General features: G+C 36.7%; 3 protein-coding genes across 4 annotated transcripts; all 3 read left to right on the top strand.

Moving 5' to 3' along the window:
• Positions 1–5,450, top strand: LOC102629995 (protein TRANSPORT INHIBITOR RESPONSE 1-like). Of its 2 annotated transcripts, none has more exons than XM_006467840.4 (4): positions 1–730; positions 2,174–2,666; positions 3,133–3,906; positions 4,408–5,450. In XM_006467840.4, exons 1-3 carry the CDS (start codon positions 222–224, stop codon positions 3,886–3,888), a joined length of 1,758 nt encoding a protein of 585 aa, XP_006467903.2. In that variant the 5' UTR covers positions 1–221; the 3' UTR covers positions 3,889–3,906; positions 4,408–5,450. The 2 variants fall into 2 exon arrangements, with proteins under 2 accessions (XP_006467903.2, XP_024950358.2); XM_025094590.2 differs by lacking the exon at positions 4,408–5,450 and adding an exon at positions 4,067–4,383.
• Positions 5,273–8,825, top strand: LOC102630291 (protein TRANSPORT INHIBITOR RESPONSE 1). Its single transcript, XM_025094591.2, has 4 exons — positions 5,273–5,421; positions 6,039–6,704; positions 7,404–7,896; positions 8,002–8,825. Exons 2-4 carry the CDS (start codon positions 6,214–6,216, stop codon positions 8,755–8,757), a joined length of 1,740 nt encoding a protein of 579 aa, XP_024950359.1. The 5' UTR covers positions 5,273–5,421; positions 6,039–6,213; the 3' UTR covers positions 8,758–8,825.
• A 6,328-nt stretch (positions 8,826–15,153) lies between these two features.
• LOC102630595 (uncharacterized) lies at positions 15,154–17,245 on the top strand. Its single transcript, XM_006467842.4, has one exon. The coding sequence runs from the start codon at positions 15,279–15,281 to the stop codon at positions 16,989–16,991; it is 1,713 nt and encodes a 570-aa protein (XP_006467905.2). The 5' UTR covers positions 15,154–15,278; the 3' UTR covers positions 16,992–17,245.
• Positions 17,246–17,570: the final 325 nt, after the last annotated feature.

Here is a 17,570-nt window from a genome sequence, read left to right as displayed (position 1 = left end):
TGAATTTTAAATGATTGCAAGTACTCAAGCTCTTCTATTTCCTTCTTCTTTGGCGCTGCAAGCTTTTCCAGCTCAAGAGAGAGAGAGAATTAGAAAGCTCTCTGCTTTGGAGATTCCTCTCCCACGGTAGATCCAATTTTTCAATAGCCTGAATCTACCGTTATATTTAGCAAAATTTGTTTTCATTTTCACATTATCAGTTATTTTTAGTATTTTTTTTTATGGAGTCCGAATCGAAACGGAAAAAGGAATCTCCAAACACGGCCGAGTTAGCCGTGACGGCGTCGTTTCCGGACGAAGTACTGGAGATAGTGCTGTCTCTCTTAACTTCGCACAGAGATCGGAGCTCCGTCTCTTTAGTTTGCAAGGACTGGTACCGCGCGGAACGGTGGTCAAGGACTCAAGTATTTATCGGCAACTGCTACTCTGTTTCCCCGGAGATTCTCACGCGCAGGTTCCCTAATATTCGGAGCGTGACGTTGAAGGGGAAGCCGAGATTCTCGGATTTCAATTTGGTTCCACCTAATTGGGGCGCCGATATTCACGCTTGGCTTGTGGCGTTTGCTGTTAAGTATCCTTTTCTTGAAGAGCTGAGGCTGAAGAGAATGGCTGTTAGTGATGAGAGTTTGGAATTCTTGGCTTCTAATTTTCCCAATTTCAAGCTTCTTTCGCTTTTGAGCTGCGATGGCTTCAGTACTGATGGTCTTGCTGCGATTGCTACGCATTGCAAGTAAGGTTTTCCCCCTTTTTTCCTTAATTTTTTTAATTTTCTGTTTTAATTATTATTCATTTCTTCGTGTTTGTTTGTTTGTTTATTTATTTATTTAATAAGATGGGGCCTTCTGCTCAGAGGGGATCCGCACAATTCTTTCATTAAAAAGCTCAGAACTTGCTATGTTTTGAGGTTATAATATCAGCTTCTTAGTTTCATTGTTTCGTTATTTTCTTAGTTAAAAGTAATTTTTTTTTTCAAATTTCTAGATGTGACTTACGGCCTGTTAGTCGCATTTAAATTGGATCGCATATTCTTGATGTCATCCCACGCAAAAAAAAATCACCTATTTATTAGAAAACAAGTTCATTTACTAACTTTTTAGGTGGGAGTAATTTCATCTGACGACATAAATGAGTAACTGTTTTTCAATTAGTAGATTCCATACAGGTCGTAACAAAATAGAAAATAGAATTGCTTTTGAGGTGGATAGCTGAACTTTAGCCCTTTTCTTTTTTGTTGTTGTTTTGATACTTGAACAATTAACTAATTCATTTTGAAGGTAGACTTTCGACTTTTGTTGGTTTTAATGGCTTTTTGTTTTCTTGGTACTATTTAATTTTATGCACGATTATGACTTATGTAGTCAATTCAGTAATATGTGTATATTGAATAAGAGAATTGACTTTGATATTTCTTTTTCTTTTTTTCTTTCTTCTACTGTTTGAATTGTGGATTTAGTGGGAATGGAAGTGCCACTTTTTCCAAGTTCATTCCCCTTTTCTTCTTCTTCTACTTCTTCTTCTTCTTCTACTTCTTCATTTTCTTTTTTAGTTTGTGGACTTCATATATATATTTCTGTAGTCTTTTATGGTTAATCCTTGGAGAATCATGTTTGATTATTTGCTGGCTGGAAAGAAAATGAATAGATGTTTGCTGATAAGGTTCCCTCGCTTGAGATTTAAGAACATTGTGAGATGACATTATTTTACTACGAAAACCTAGGGAATAACTGGAATATGGAGAATCCCTCCCTTTACATGTACTCTTTCTAAAAGTTGATTCCTTAAATCAATTCCTCAAGGCAATTATTAATTCAACATCAAGTTGTCTCTGACAGTGAAGTACAACAAATAGTTCTACCAGTTTCCTACTTCATATATGTAATCAATTAGGTGTAACTTCATCCTCTTCTGCGGAGCTTTGAAACAAAATTGCTTTATGAAAATATTTGTGAAATGTTGCAGAAGAATTTTCAATGACTTATTCACAGATTGACTTTCGTTAGTTTATTTATGCATTTTATTTTTTTCCTGTAGGTTGGAGTTCTATATATTCTTAGTTCTTGCTTTTTCATACTTTTTAAAACTCTATAAATTAGTCCAGTGTTGTTTAAAAATTTACTTCCCATATTGGGTATAAATTACAAATGTAATTGCTTAAGTTCTAATTTGTTTACAGGAATTTGACTGAGCTTGACATCCAAGAGAACGGTATAGAAGATAGCAGTGGAAGTTGGTTAAGCTGTTTCCCTGAAAGCTTTACATCATTGGAAGTACTGAATTTTGCTAATCTTACTAGTGAAGTTAATACTGATGCACTTGAGAGACTTGTAAGCAGGTGCAAATCATTGAAGGTGTTGAAGGTTAACAAAAGCATTTCTTTGGAACAATTGCAAAGGCTGCTTGTTCGTGCTCCTCAATTAGAGGAGCTTGGTACTGGCTCATTCTTGCAAGATCTCACTGCTCGCCCGTATGCAGATTTAGAGAGTGCATTTAACAATTGCAAAAATATACATACCCTCTCTGGCTTGTGGGAAGCAGTACCATTATATCTCCCAGCTCTATACAATTCTTGTGCAAATTTGACGTTCTTGAACTTAAGCTACACTGCATTGCAAAGTGGTGAATTTGCCAAGCTCGTTGTGCACTGTCCCCGTCTTAGGCGCCTTTGGGTAAGTTTCTTTCATTTTTTCCCTATTTTCCATTCTTATTATGTTCTGGAAAATCATTTTGTACTTAGACAAGGTGGATCAGAAGAAGTGTGTTAGTTCTTTTAATCTTTCCAGTGTTACAGAAATTCGAGGACTTAATTCAATTGTTTTGGTCGAATTTTGTGTAGGACTATATTTATAACTTAATCACCATTTACTAATGGCCAAAACATGCCGAATTTTCTGGCAGATTACTTCTATTGCCGCCTTAATGGTTCTCTGCTGTACCTCTCGAAAAAGTTTTATGGGAAAATATTTGATTGCTGTCATGCATTAATCATACTTGATCAAAGTTATTGAACAGCACTAGGAATGTCTTCAAAAACTTTTGTGACACTATGCATATGTTGATTATGAACTTTAACACATTGCTCCTGATAACTTCATCCTTTCATTGCTTAATCTCATGATTATTCCCTTATTACAGGTCCTGGACACAGTCGAAGACAAAGGGCTAGAAGCTGTTGGTTCTAATTGTCCCTTGCTTGAGGAACTCCGTGTTTTCCCGGCTGATCCCTTTGACGAGGAAATCATCCATGGGGTTACTGAAGAAGGGTTTGTTGCTGTTTCTTTTGGCTGTCGGAGACTCCACTATGTTCTTTACTTTTGTCGGCAGATGACCAATGCTGCTGTGGCAACAATTGTGCAGAATTGCCCCAATTTCACCCACTTCCGTCTCTGCATAATGACTCCAGGACTACCTGATTACCTGACCAATGAACCCATGGATGAGGCTTTTGGTGCAGTGGTGAAGACTTGCAGTAAACTCCAACGACTTTCAGTTTCAGGTCTCTTAACTGACCTGACATTTGAGTACATTGGAAAGTATGCCAAAAATTTGGAAACCCTTTCAGTAGCTTTTGCTGGGAGGAGTGATAGGGGGATGCAGTGTGTGCTTGAAGGCTGTCCAAAGCTAAGGAAACTTGAGATAAGGGATTGCCCATTTGGGAATGAAGCACTGCTGTCAGGTTTGGAGAAGTACGAATCTATGAGATCACTTTGGATGTCAGCCTGCAATGTGACGATGAATGCCTGTAGGCGATTGGCAAAGCAGATGCCCAGGTTGAATGTTGAGGTGATGAAGGAAGATGGAAGTGATGACAGTCAAGCTGATAAGGTTTACATATATCGAACTGTTGCTGGGCCAAGAAGGGATGCCCCTCCATCTGTGCTCACTCTCTGATGTAACAGAAATAATAAGGTAATTTCTCTCTTTTACCATGAATCACTCCCTCCCTCCCTCTTTCTCACACACTCACAAATGTGGCCATGCATGGATTCCTGCTACTTGTAGGATCCTGACTAAAATGTGGCTTAGGTTAGTACTAGCCTTTTCATCGGGGACTTCAAATGTTGTGCAGTGAACTTTGGGCATTTGTTTTGAATTTGAAGAAGGGGCAAGCTTTAGCAGGTTCCTGCATCTTGACAAAGTTTATTGGTTTAGGCACATTGTCTTCTGGGCAACCATTGCTCTTTCCTCACAGACAGTAATGTGTTATTTGATGTTTAGCATTTGCTTTACATAGTCTGAGCACAGAATCATTCGTACAGTGTCTTAGGGTGTTCTGTGTGTTACTTTACTTTCAACCAAAGGTTATGCTGTCTGAAATTTGTCAATTGAACATTTCTATAACATGCTAGTAATTTATCTATGTACATTTCTGTCATGTTAATGCTATCTTTCATAATGGACTTCATACAGTCGGCTTTCCAGCTTTCGAGGAGTACAAGTTTCCCTCATCCAGACGCGGGGTCAAGTTCATACTATTGAATATATGATGAGGGTGAGGAAAAGGAAAAGCGGGGACTGCAAAGCTGGCTAGTTGGTTTTTCAACTACAGTTTATTTTCTTAATGCAGCCAAGGTTGAACAAGAAAAGCCAAAAAGATACAAGAAACAATGCTTATGCATTTATAGTCTCCAAGGCTAGAATCAAGTTTGCTTCATCTGCTTGATTCACCACACCCTTGGAAAGCAACATTACGGGACTGCCAATTCCAAAGTAAGTGAAGCATTCCATGGCTGTGGGTCACAAATGAACCATGTTCTGTCCCTACTATGCATTGCCACCCATGTCCACAAACCCTGTCAAACCTGCATTAGAAGAAATAAACAATATGGATTTTAGAAGAGGTGAACTTTCAGACATGTTTTTCTTTGAGGATTGGAGACCCAGATTCATCCAGATTGTCACCGTTTTTATGAAGCGGGCTACATCAGTAGACTGTGTGACATCAAAGAGATCAAGAGTCCTTGCAGCCAAATTAAGTACATCCTGCTGCATTTTTTGAAGCATGTGTATCGCCTATAACTGCTTTGCCTTCTAGCATAGATGGAAAAGGCCTTTGATGATGAGGGTGCAAGCAGTGAGGATTGAAGGCGGCAGTGGTTGGTTTTTGTATACCGGAAGTGCATAAATGGGTGGTTTCTGGTGGCTCAGATCAGTAGGCTTGAGTTCAGATGGCGTCATCGAACAGTTTCAAACTCAATGGATAAAGGCAGGGTGTCTGCGGGGCCTATGCAAGCATCTAGGACCCATGTGATTGGAGGTGACTGATGCGTGCGCAAATGGATCTAGATCAATGGCTAGACAGGGTGCCTTGAGGTGATAGCATAAACGACAATGGGTCCGAGCTATCTTGGGGGTGTGGGATGTTTGTGGCTGTAGCTGTTAAGACTTCTATTATGCCCCGAATTTCCTGGTGGATGTTTTAAGGTTGATAATGAATTGTCTTTTTGCGATTATGCTTTTGCATATTTTATCTTCTTTCTATTTGATTCGAAGACCTTTGGCTCCTCGCACTAATTGGTCTATTGAATGCTCAGCACTTGCTAATTTATACTTCTAAATTATTGTTGCAGTGAGAAAACGATTTGAAATAATTTGCCATGAAATGATTGATTGAGCATGCAAATATTCTACATTATTTGCTCAATTCCCCTGCCCGCAATTGTTCCTGTATGAAGAGACGCAACTGTTCCATCAGACTAGTTTGTTAGTGTACCCAAGCGAACGACTCAGTATCTATGTAGGCATAGAACCATAGATTTCACTAATTTTGAACGTTTGTGTTGGAAAATATTGTTATCCTACTAATATTAAGATTACATGCGCGTACTTGTATATCCCAGCCACATTAATCTTGTACGAACTAGACATTTAGATGTATTTTTTTTAAAAAAAGACTAGATCTCTAGATTAGATCTCTTATCTTATATTATTATTATATGAATTATTTGGATCCATCCTTGAGGTGGTGGGCAGTAATACTGAAAATTTAATGTGTACGGTCAACCTTTGTCCCCCTAACGTGCATCCTTTAATTAATGCAGCAGCATCACATGCATCAAGTTTCAAAGCAACCAACTCTTGTTTCATCCGCAAACAAAACACATCTACACCCGACCCGAGTTGATTGCTTCATTCTTCTCCCATCAAAGAGAGTCAAAAGAATTTGCCTTTGCTTCAGAGAAAGCATAATCCACGGTAAGTTAACAACCAGCAGAGATGGAAGAAGAAAGACAGAGAAAAGACCAAAACACATCAGAAGTAGACAGTGTCAAGCAAGCCATTACAAAAGTACTGGCGCTCTTGACTTCCCATAAAGATCACAACTCCGCCTCCCTGGTCTGCAAAGATTGGTACGAGGCAGAACAGTTGTCGAGAACTCACGTATTCATCGGGAACTGCTATGCGGTCTCACCCGAGATTCTAACGCGCCGGTTTCCTAACATTCTGAGCGTGACGCTGAAAGGGAAGCCGAGATTCTCGGATTTCAATTTGGTTCCACAAGACTGGGGCGCCGATATTCACCCATGGCTGGTAGCGTTTGCTGACAGGTATCCGTCGCTTGAGGAGTTGAGGCTGAAGAGAATGAGTGTCAGTGATGAGAGTTTGGAGTTCTTGGCTGTCAGTTTTCCCAATTTCAAGGTTCTTTCGCTTTCCAGTTGTGATGGATTCAGTACTGATGGTCTTGCTGCTATTGCTACTAACTGCAAGTAGGTTCCTCTCGCTCGTCCCCTCCCTTCGTTTATTTTTTTTCCAAAATTCTTTGAGATTCTTGCTTAGTAGCTTTCTTTACTTTTCCTAAAATGCATAATTTCGGATTCTGATTCCAAGTACTGAATAACATAGGATTATTATTCACTTATTTGGTAAAAAATTAAAAATTAAAAAATAACTGTAAACCATGCGGTGTTAATTAAAAAATAATACTATAACATCATATAGTTTTAAAGTTAGTATATCTTTATTGTTATCTTTATTAGGTCAGAAATTTCAATTCAAATATCACTACTCTATCCAAAATCCTCCATCCCAAAAGTTTATCCACATCTCATCTTGTTGGATCAAAAGACACCCTGAAGAATTAGTTTACTACTTCACATCTCATTTGGTATATTATTGTAATTATTTTTTTTTAATTTATTCTTGTGAAGTTCATGTACGCCAGTACAACACATCCCAACATTGCACGGTTGCACCCACATGGTTATCTTGATGGTTGAAACTCCGAACAGTTCTCTTTTCAAGAAATTATCAAAATCACTAAAATTAACGTAAAACCTAATACGGACCCAATAGTGATCCCCGCAACTGCACCGTAGAAGGACTACTGTTTTTGGCTTTCTCATTATTTCTCATGCGGGATTTTGCTCATCGTGTACTGTAAACTTCTGAACTCAATTTGTATACAGGAATTTGACTGAGCTTGACATTCAGGAGAATGGTATTGAGGATATAAGTGGAAGCTGGCTGAGCTGCTTCCCTGAAAGCTTCACATCATTGGAAGTACTCAACTTTGCCAATGTGAACTCTGAAGTTGATTTTGATGCACTTGAGAAACTCGTAAGCAGGTGCAAGTCATTGAAAGATTTGAAAGTCAACAAAAGTATTTCCTTGGAGCAATTACAAAAGCTACTTGTTCTTGCTCCTCAACTAGTAGACCTTGGTACCGGTTCATTCTCGCAAGAACTAACTGACGACCAGCGCGCTGAGCTGGAGAGTGCATTCAATAAGTGCAAGAATATACATAAGCTCTCAGGTTTATGGCAAGCAACGGCATTGTATTTTCCAGCTTTATCTCCTGTTTGTGCAAATTTGACATTCTTGAATTTGAGCTATGCGACTTTGGGGAGTAGTGAACTTGTCAAGCTTCTTATGCATTGCCCTCTTCTTAAGCGGCTCTGGGTAAGAACCGCTGGCATCTTTTCCTTTCACATAATTTCAACACTGCTTTTTGACTTCAAATTTTCAATGTTCAATCTCATGATTATTTTATCGACACTGAAACAGGTGCTGGACACAGTAGAAGACAGAGGACTGGAGGCAGTAGGTTCCAGTTGTCCATTGCTTGAAGAACTCCGCGTTTTCCCCGCTGATCCCTTTGATGAGGAAATTACTTACGGGGTTACAGAAGCAGGGTTTTTAGCAGTGTCCCATGGCTGTCCGAGACTTCAGTACGTTCTGTACTTTTGTCAGGCGATGACCAATGCTGCTGTGGCAACAATTGTGCGGAACTGCCCCAATTTCACCTGCTTCCGCCTTTGTATAATGAATCCGGGACAGCCAGATTACGTGACAAATGAACCCATGGATGAGGCCTTTGGTGCGGTGGTGAGGACTTGTACCAACCTTCAAAGGCTTTCACTTTCAGGCCTCTTAACAGACCTTACATTTGAGTACATTGGCCAGTATGCCAAAAATTTGGAACTCCTGTCGGTAGCTTTTGCTGGGAGCAGTGATTGGGGTATGCAATGTGTGCTAAGAGGTTGTCCAAAGCTGAGGAAATTTGAGATAAGGGATTGCCCATTTGGGGACGCAGCTCTACTCTCAGGATTGGACAAGTGTGAATCAATGAGGTCACTTTGGATGTCAGCATGCAATGTGACAATGGATGGTTGTAAGTTATTGGCAAGCAAAAAGCCAAGGTTGAATGTTGAGGTGATTAAGGAAGCCGAGAGTGATGACAATCAAGCTGACAAGGTTTATGTTTACCGCACTGTTGCTGGACCAAGAAAGGATGCCCCGCCTTCTGTAATCACCCTGTAATAGAGAATTAATTGATAATCTCTCGCCCTCATAAACTAAAACTAAATAAATTAGCATGGTTTAGTAGATTTCTGTTCAGCGCACTGGCTAGTTGGGGTATAATTTTCCACTAGACTCGTCGTCGACGATAGTTTAGTTTATTTGATTTCGATAAAATTATAAGCGGTGGAGCTATTTGCACTCTCAAAAATACTCTGAGTACTCTATTACTCTATACACTCAGATACTAAATTTAAAAAATTAAATTTTACTTTTTACACTCTTTAAATACCAAAAAAGACCTTAATTATATTAATTAAACTAATTTACTCAAAACACCAATCAAACTATTTAGCACATTCAAAATGAATTAATAACAATTTAATATATACAACAATGGAATCAAATTATATTCTAAACAAATTCTTTAACATAAATTTTAGTTGTTAGCTTTTCTCTATTAAAGAATATGTTCAAATTTCAGTATTGAATGTTACACCCCAATATTTAACATCCCAACGTAGCACTAGTATGGCACAGGTCTTTTTTCCACGAACACCTCAAACTCAATTGGAAAATGGCAGACTACTGCTTAATTCCTTACAACCACCAATGCCCAGTTACCGGCTAGAGTATGCCAACATCGTCATTCGAATGGATAAAATCAACCAGCTCAAGCAACAATTTTACGACTCAACAGGCCTAAAAATCTAAAATGCTCTGCCTTGGAAATTGTAGCCGTCTGTTTCTGAAGGCACAGAACAAGAGCAATAACCTTTGGGCCAAACACCCAACTCAAGCTTGTTTGAACGCTTTCTTTGCAAATTGCCTTACTTTTGGACACTTTGTTGCCTAAAGGCTTCTACGGCAATTGCTTCTTTCCTGTGACTATTACTACAACAGGTGATTGGCTTACACAGGCGTCGAATGTTGATATGGTGAAGTTGATACAATAAGCAAAAGCCGAGCTACCTATTGAATTTGCCAAGTATATGAATCGATATTTGCTCCTTGTTTAACTAAATATTGTTAAGAGATTGGATTTGAAATTTGTATGATTTATCGCAAGAGAATTATATATTGAATATTATGTTAATTTATAAGAGAGAATCCTTAATAGTAATTCATATGATGGATATTTTCATAATAAAATAATTTATTAAAATAAGAGTGTTTAAAGTGATTTTAAGAGTACAAATAACCTCACCCAATTATAATCTGCAGCTGGGATTCTTAGTTTTTTTTAAACGGACTGGAAATCGAAGATGCTTGCTGCTTTGCAACTTGAAATCAACTGAAAGGTTGTAGTTAGAATATGGTGCGGGCTAAGGGCGTTACTCGTTCGTCCTGGAAAGAGTGGGCTTCTTTTGAAGAGGCCCGGAAAGGCCACTTTCTTTATTACGTCATTACGTGCTCTAGAAAAATGAAAAATAAAGAATCCTAGCTAGCTGTCCTTAATTCATGCTTTTAGCTATAAGACAAATCACTGTGGTGTCACAGGTCTTCAAAAGAACATCAACGCCATTGGCAGTTCTGGAGTTGCTTCTAAGATTTCACTTCGCAAGTAATCACATATTCACATTTCATCATTTTGGTTTCTTCTTCTTTCGATTGATTCCTCATAATTTTTAGTCCGCACTAGCTCCTTCACTTTATCTTGTCTGTCGATGGCCCACCTTCAGTTGTCCCACTTTTCCACCTATGAGAAGGCTTCACATGTAACCCAATAGCAACAATATGGACAGATTAATTAATTATCTTCTTTAAAAAAGGAAAAAAAAAGAAGGTAAAATCATATATATTTTATGAAAATGATTTTATGCCACATGCGTCACATCGGTGATGAAATTAAGAATATTATCAATATGATCAGTCCTAATGCACTATGCTTCGAGCAGGGAATCCGTGAACCGGTCATTCTTTTCTAATCTTTACACTTGACCAACTAAACTACATGCAACTAAAATCATATGTTCCTATGGAACTTTAGACTGTTTGGTCCCTCTTCATTTATAAAGATTTCGGCGTACTAACAACAACACATCATAATCAAGCTGAGGATGAGTTGGTAAATTGCTTGATGCTTTTGAATGCTTAATTTTATCACATTTTTAGGTTTGATACGATAATTGTCATAATTTAATAGCTAGGGTTAGTAATGGTTCCACAATGGCTGTATCAACATGCATGATTCCGTTTCATACCCGAAAACATTTGTGATTGTAATACTTACAACTTTGAGGGTTAGGTTCTGGTCAAGGGTCTGTTCTTGTTTTACATTTAAAAATCTCTTCTTCTTGCTGTCTAGACGTGGGTTAGTTGTTCAACTCTATAAACATTGTACATTTTTAAAGTGAAATCACAATTTGTATGCAATTAGGGTTTTATTGGTGAGCTGTCCAATTCAAAATTTGAAGCCATCAATAATTATATCAGTTTTTAGGCAAGGGCACATGTCCTGGCTAGCTAGCACGAGCACATCCTTTTCCAGCTGTGACGTTAAGTTGTGAAAACTAAGCTAGTGTTATTTCAACTATATCATGATAATGATTCATTATAATTGCGAGAGATTGATGAGATGTTAGGCACAGTGAAGAGCTGCATGCCATTGTAGATTCAAACTATCGTTAATCATTCAACAGTTAATGTTAGAAATTATTTATTAATTGTATAAAATATATTTTCAATGTGTTTTAAAATTATGGAAATCTATCTGATGAATGACACTGACATATCATGTCACATCATTTTAGATAAAAATTAAGAATGTGAATTATTGTTTAATTATTGTTTTCAATAATTACACTCTATACAGTACATAATGCCGAGATTATGGTTGGAAATATAAGAAAGAATAATGTAATACTTAAGTTGGGAGATTTAGTTTATATCTTAAATGATATGTCACTATTTAATTTACTTAAGAGATAGTTAATTATTAAGTTTTATCATTTCTAATTCAAATGGTGACATGTACTTTTACACTTATATTTTTATTAAATTTGAATATGAAATATTCTATATATATATATAAGCAAAACCACATTCAAGAAAAAACATAATGATTTTAGAATTATAATATATAAAATACCATAAATTTCAATTTTTATCACAAATTATCAATAATAGTACATAACATAAGATGAGATTATTAGGGGGTAAACATGTCTGGAGGTTTTGGGATAGATATGAAAAATAAATTATAAAGTATAAATATTTTTTATATTAGAAATTAGGTGGCTTATTCAAATTTTTTCATTTAGTAAAAAAAAAAAACACCTATAATTAATATAATTAATTAAGTCAAGTCAACAAACACCCTCTAACAATCCCAATTACCTTCTAAGGATCCCAATTAAAAAAACATAAAATCACTCTGCAAAAAACTTTTAAAAAAGAATACTAAAGATTTCGTGAATTTCGTTTTCAAGAGTGTAAGAATTAATGAAAAGCAACATTGAGTCGTTTAGAGCTTTACTCATTATGATTTTGGGCTGAGATACATATAATCATATGTTTTCCTCTCGTAGTCATAGACTAGTCATGATTATTGGTCCACTGGCCCATGATTAAGATAGCCAAATTAAAACGCCGAACCAATAAAATTTTGGCACATCGCACTCTGCAGGCCCTCCTTCCATTATACTTATATCTGATCAAATTTTGTAAGAGTCGAGCCTAGTTGGCTAACACAAGATTGGAAGGACTTTAATATTTTTGCAAAGCCATTATCAGCACTAATGTCTATTACATCACACCAAGGTCAAAATCTAGCAGATTTCAAATATTTTTACTTAAATTTAGCATAAGCTACATTTGAAAATTGTATTATCATTCTTTATTCATCATCAATAAGCTTAATTTAATGGCTCGTATAATAAGGTGGTTAAGATGCTGAAGTTCTCTCTTTTTAATAGCTTAATCAATTTGCTTGCTAAAACTATAAAAATATTACTTCTTTCTCTGACCATTATGAGATATGTGATACTACTTTAATATCGAATTGTACGATCAATTCAAAAATCGAAGATGTAGATTTGATAAACACCAAAACCAGATGTCCGCATCAAGCAATCTCAATTTCTCTTTGTTCTTTATATGAAATTTTTCTCATTATTTTGTCAATATTGCCTCTTATTGGAAGTAGATGAGCAAGAAAATATTGTTATATATACCTTTCTCTTCGAAGCGAAGGTATTTTGTTCCCATGCTTGTGAGTTGTGTGTTTAATTTCCCTTCTTCCTTACTCAAAGGTGCCCCGTATCATCAGTACTTTCTTATTCTTGCACAGAATTAAATTGCACCTAACACTTAAGCCACGAGGTTTCTTTTTGAAACCTAGCGACAAATCGCTTTTATATTTCCTGAAATGGGTGAAAGCTTATATCAACTAACAAAAGAAAGATTTATCTGGTCAACAATTTTCAAATCACAAAAGTTTTAAGTTAAAACTACACCACTCCAATCGCTCTGTGGTAATTAATTGAGCTGCTCACTAGATACATACATGTAAATGGAAATAGAGCAAGACCCACAAAAGATATGCTGGCGAATTTGTAAGAAAAATGTAGAAATATACTATGCGGCCCCTGATGATGGATGGAGTGTCCATGTGCAGGAGCAGCATACGATTATGCTGAGAAGTGAAGAAGGGATCGGTATTGGATGCAACAAACAAGTTTTCTGAAAATGCCATTTTGCCAGCATGCTGCTGTGTGTATGCGTGGCCTGGGAAAAAAAGTTTCAATAGTGGAGATAAGCAAAATGTAACGATCGATTCCCCACTACTTAAAGTTCTCTTTTCTTATCTAGGAAAAAAACATAAACCAGATCATCCTTGAAATGGGTATAAAGCATACTCATTGAAGCAAGATTATAAAATAAACCATCCGTGACAAGCAGAACAATAAGGTTAAATCGTCGTGTGCTAATAAGACAACTAATCGTATCATGGGTCATTTAGTTTTTATACAATCTCATCTCATTTGTCTCATTTTCCAGGTTAATTTTAATGTAAATGATGCTATTGCCACCAAATTTTTCCATAGAATCCTGTAGAGTTTATCCTCTTAATTAAATAAGTTAATGTGAAGGGAATGTCAAGAAGCTTTATGCTGCCTTTACGCATACATGGTTTTGACGTATGAGCAGCTTTTGGCTTTTGTTTAAGCATCTCTCACTTTAAACCCCTTTAACTCACTAAAGGTTAAGAGAAGAAAATAGAGAGAAAAGAGAAGACACAGCAACTTTTCTATTAATTACTGCTGTGGAGGTTCATCTCCAACTTGCAATTTAGAAAGGTGACTGCTAGCTCAAGGCATCCAACAAAGAAAGCCCTTCACATGGTGGGGGGTGTTGTGTCATCTCCATGCTAGTAAATTTTGAAAGCTTAAACCTTTTCTCATCTTTTTCATCTAATTGAAACGAGTGTCCTCACTCCTTATTAAGTTGTGGTCCATGATCCCATCATCAAAGCTTTTGTCTTTCACTCAATGCCCTTAAATCCCATTTCCCACATCATCTGTAGAAACCGTTTGTTTTATTTCGCAAGAGTGATTTTCAAGCGAGCCTTAAAAGTTAAAAGTACATGCTTTGATAAAAGTAAAAAATAATAGTAATAATAATAAAAATATTCGAAGATTGTTTTAACATTCTCCAAATCTTGAACAAAACGCTACACGCAAAATTTTTTTTTTTTTTATATATAAAATGAAATTAAATCGTTACATGTATGCATGCCAAGTTGACTTTATTATCTGAAAAAATAAATAAAAAGTAAATTACTTGATCTCCGAAGTTTAGTTTTACAATCACTCAATCCTAATATGCTCTCCATCATTGAACTGACAAATTATCGATAATTAGATATCAATTATGGACAGTGAAAGAGGGTTATCAGCATCTGCTGCCTCCATATTTTTGTAATTAATGTGCAGTTAATTATTAACTCCCCACAAAAAGTGCCATAAAGTGAGAATAAAATAGTTAATACCCACTATGATGTGTGCATTTCTTTTACCACACTCGTGTTCCCCCCCGTTAACATTTTCAAGATTCAAACGAGAGACTGAGAGCTTCCATTATAAATTATTACACGTACATGCAAACAATCTCGTTAGAGAAGAGATAAAATCCCAAAATTTCAACCTCCAGTCACCAGTTGTCCTTGCACCCAACTTTACCTTGTCCTTTAAACAATCTGTGACTTTAATGTACTTCCAACGTCCAACAGTTCTTAGCTTGGTTAGCTACTCCTTTTCAGTTTTCATTTAATTACATCCTTCATTCAATATGACATAATTACCCTTATCTTCACTCCATTGACTTGTCACTATTACACAACCTCCCAAAAGGTCAGACCTGTAAATGCACAATAATAGTGCCCAATTCTGTTTCAGCTACAAAGAGAAGATAACCATCGAAAACACGAAGTGCAGCAGTCAGTTGCCTCGCCTTTGCCTCATCTCTTCCATCTAAGACGAAATAAAATTAAAAAAAAAAAAAAAGAATGAGCTTGGTCCAAAATTAAGGATTAGCCGAAAATGGGAGAAGCAAAATATCCACAAGATCAAAACTCAGCCAGCAGTCTCAGACAAGCCATTGAAGTTATATCTTCTTTGATTTCTCTTTCTCATTCTATCAAAGTCTTTACTGTCAAATGGCAGCTGATTCGAAACAAGCTTGAAGAGTTGAATTCTGGCTTGATCGCTGTTGAAAACTGCGATTCTTCCGAAAGCTCAGGTCTTTCTAGCCTGGTTCAGGCTATTTTGTTCACTGTGAATGAATGTAATGGTCTTGCAAGAAGATGTGTGGATCTTTGTTACGGTGGCAAGTTGTTGATGCAGAGTGATTTGGATGTTTTGTCATCAAAATTTGATCAACATATAAAGAATCTATCTGGGATTTACACAGCGGGTGTTCTGACTCAAGGCTTTGCAATTGTTGTGTCAAGGCCTGGTGTTAATGCTTGCAAAGATGATATGAGGTTTTACTTAAGGGATTTGTTAACAAGAATGAAGATTGGCGATACACAAATGAAAAAGCAGGCTTTGTTCAATCTGCATGAGGTGGTAATTGAAGATGAAAAGTATGTCAAAATAGTTGTACTTGAAGTCAATGAGATTGTGAATATACTGGTAAAGTTTCTTGATTCTCTGGTTATTGAAATTCAAGAATCAGCGGCTAAGGTGGTTTGTGTGATTTCTGGGTTTGATTTCTGTAAGAGTGTTTTGATTGGAGCTGGGGTTATTGGACCTCTTATTCGGGTTTTGGAAAGTGGCAATGGATTCGGTAAAGAAGCAGCTGCAAGGAGTTTGCAGAAGTTGACCGAGAATTCTGATAATGCATGGTCAGTTTCGGCTTATGGTGGTGTCACAGCCCTATTGAAAATTTGTTCTGGTGATGAACTCAGAGGAGAGATTTTTGGTCCGGCTTGTGGGGTGTTGAGAAATCTAGTTGGTGTTGAAGAAATAAAGAGATTTATGATTGAAGAAGATGCAATTTCCACTTTTATCAAGCTTGTAAGGTCTAAAGACGAGGTTGTGCAGATAAATTCAATTGAGTTTCTTCAAAATATAGCTTCTGGGGATGAATCAATTAGGCAAATGGTGATTAAAGAGGGAGGAATTCGGGCATTAGTGCGTGTTTTGGATCCTAAATCGTCATTCTCTTCGAAATCAAGAGAGACAGCATTAAGAGCTATTGAAAAATTATGTTTCACTTCATCAAATGCTATAAATATTTTGATGAAGTGTGGGTTTACGGATGAACTACTTTACTTTCTTCGCAAGGGAGAGGTTTCGGTTCAAGAATTGGCATTGAAGGCAGCATTTAAGCTTTGTGGAACCTCAGAGGAAGCTAAAAAGGCAATGGGAGATACTGGGTTTATGCCAGAGTTTGTGAGATTTCTTGACGCAAAATCATATGAAATACGTGAAATGGCGGCTGAGGCACTATACAGAATGGTTTCAATTCCTAAAAATCGAAAAAGATTTATCCAAGATGACCGCAACATCGGATTTATTCTACAGCTGCTCGACAAAGAAGCGGCAAATTCAGGTAACAAAGAGTTCTTGCTTTCTATATTGATGTCATTGACCAGTTGCAATAGCGCAAGAAGAAAGATTGCAAATTCTGGGTATCTGAAAATCATAGAGAAACTTGCAGAAGCAGAAGTTTCTGATGCCAAGAGACTTGTGAGGAAACTGTCGACAAACAGATTCCGTATCATGTTAAGTGGAATCTGGCATTCTTGAATGTAATCTTTAAATATTCCCACTTGTATATCTTCTACAGAAGTGTATTCCAAGTTCTCTCACACTCAAAATGTTAATCTCTTTCTCTTTCTCATTTTCCTTTTGTTTTCACTTTTTTCCACTTTGTAAGAACAGTTTTAGAACAGCTTTTTGTTTAATGTAAACCAGAATAAATATCTAAGAAAGCTCTACCCGGAAAAAAAAAAAGATATCGAATAAAAGCTGTTGCCACTCATTGTAGATTTCCCTTGTGATATTGTGGCATTATATTGCTGATTGGAACCACAGTGACTTTGTGTGTATTGAACAAATTAAGTAGTTATATAAGAGACTTTATTACAATTAATTAAATTCAATTTGAGATAAAAGTGTGGTATTATAATAGTATTTTGGATGCATTTGGAAGGTAGCACATGGGTAGAGGCATGTAACAGAGATGAGCATGTGAGTAGTGGCAATCAAGCTTTTGTATACCTAACATTATGGACAGAGAAGATATTGACAGAAGAAAGTTGCTTGTGTTTTTGCTTGTCTTCTAGCAAAACTCTGTCTGTTCAATTTTAATGGCATTTCCCATAC

Source organism: Citrus sinensis, chromosome 2 (assembly GCF_022201045.2).
Source record: "Citrus sinensis cultivar Valencia sweet orange chromosome 2, DVS_A1.0, whole genome shotgun sequence".
Taxonomy (NCBI): Eukaryota; Viridiplantae; Streptophyta; class Magnoliopsida; order Sapindales; family Rutaceae; genus Citrus; species Citrus sinensis.
The sequence above is the reverse complement of the archived record's forward strand: the minus strand, read 5'-3'. Positions and strand labels throughout refer to the sequence as shown.

Excerpts from the sequence above, each read along its gene's own strand:
- LOC102629995 (XM_006467840.4), top strand. The coding sequence starts at position 222 with ATGGAGTCCGAATCGAAACGGAAAAAGGAATCTCCAAACACGGCCGAG. Across the intron at positions 731-2,173 it reads GCGATTGCTACGCATTGCAA|GAATTTGACTGAGCTTGACA; the intron begins GTAAGGTTTTCC and ends ATTTGTTTACAG. Across the intron at positions 2,667-3,132 it reads CCCGTCTTAGGCGCCTTTGG|GTCCTGGACACAGTCGAAGA; the intron begins GTAAGTTTCTTT and ends CCCTTATTACAG.
- LOC102630595 (XM_006467842.4), top strand. The coding sequence starts at position 15,279 with ATGGGAGAAGCAAAATATCCACAAGATCAAAACTCAGCCAGCAGTCTC.
- LOC102630291 (XM_025094591.2), top strand. The coding sequence starts at position 6,214 with ATGGAAGAAGAAAGACAGAGAAAAGACCAAAACACATCAGAAGTAGAC. Across the intron at positions 6,705-7,403 it reads GCTATTGCTACTAACTGCAA|GAATTTGACTGAGCTTGACA; the intron begins GTAGGTTCCTCT and ends ATTTGTATACAG. Across the intron at positions 7,897-8,001 it reads CTCTTCTTAAGCGGCTCTGG|GTGCTGGACACAGTAGAAGA; the intron begins GTAAGAACCGCT and ends ACACTGAAACAG.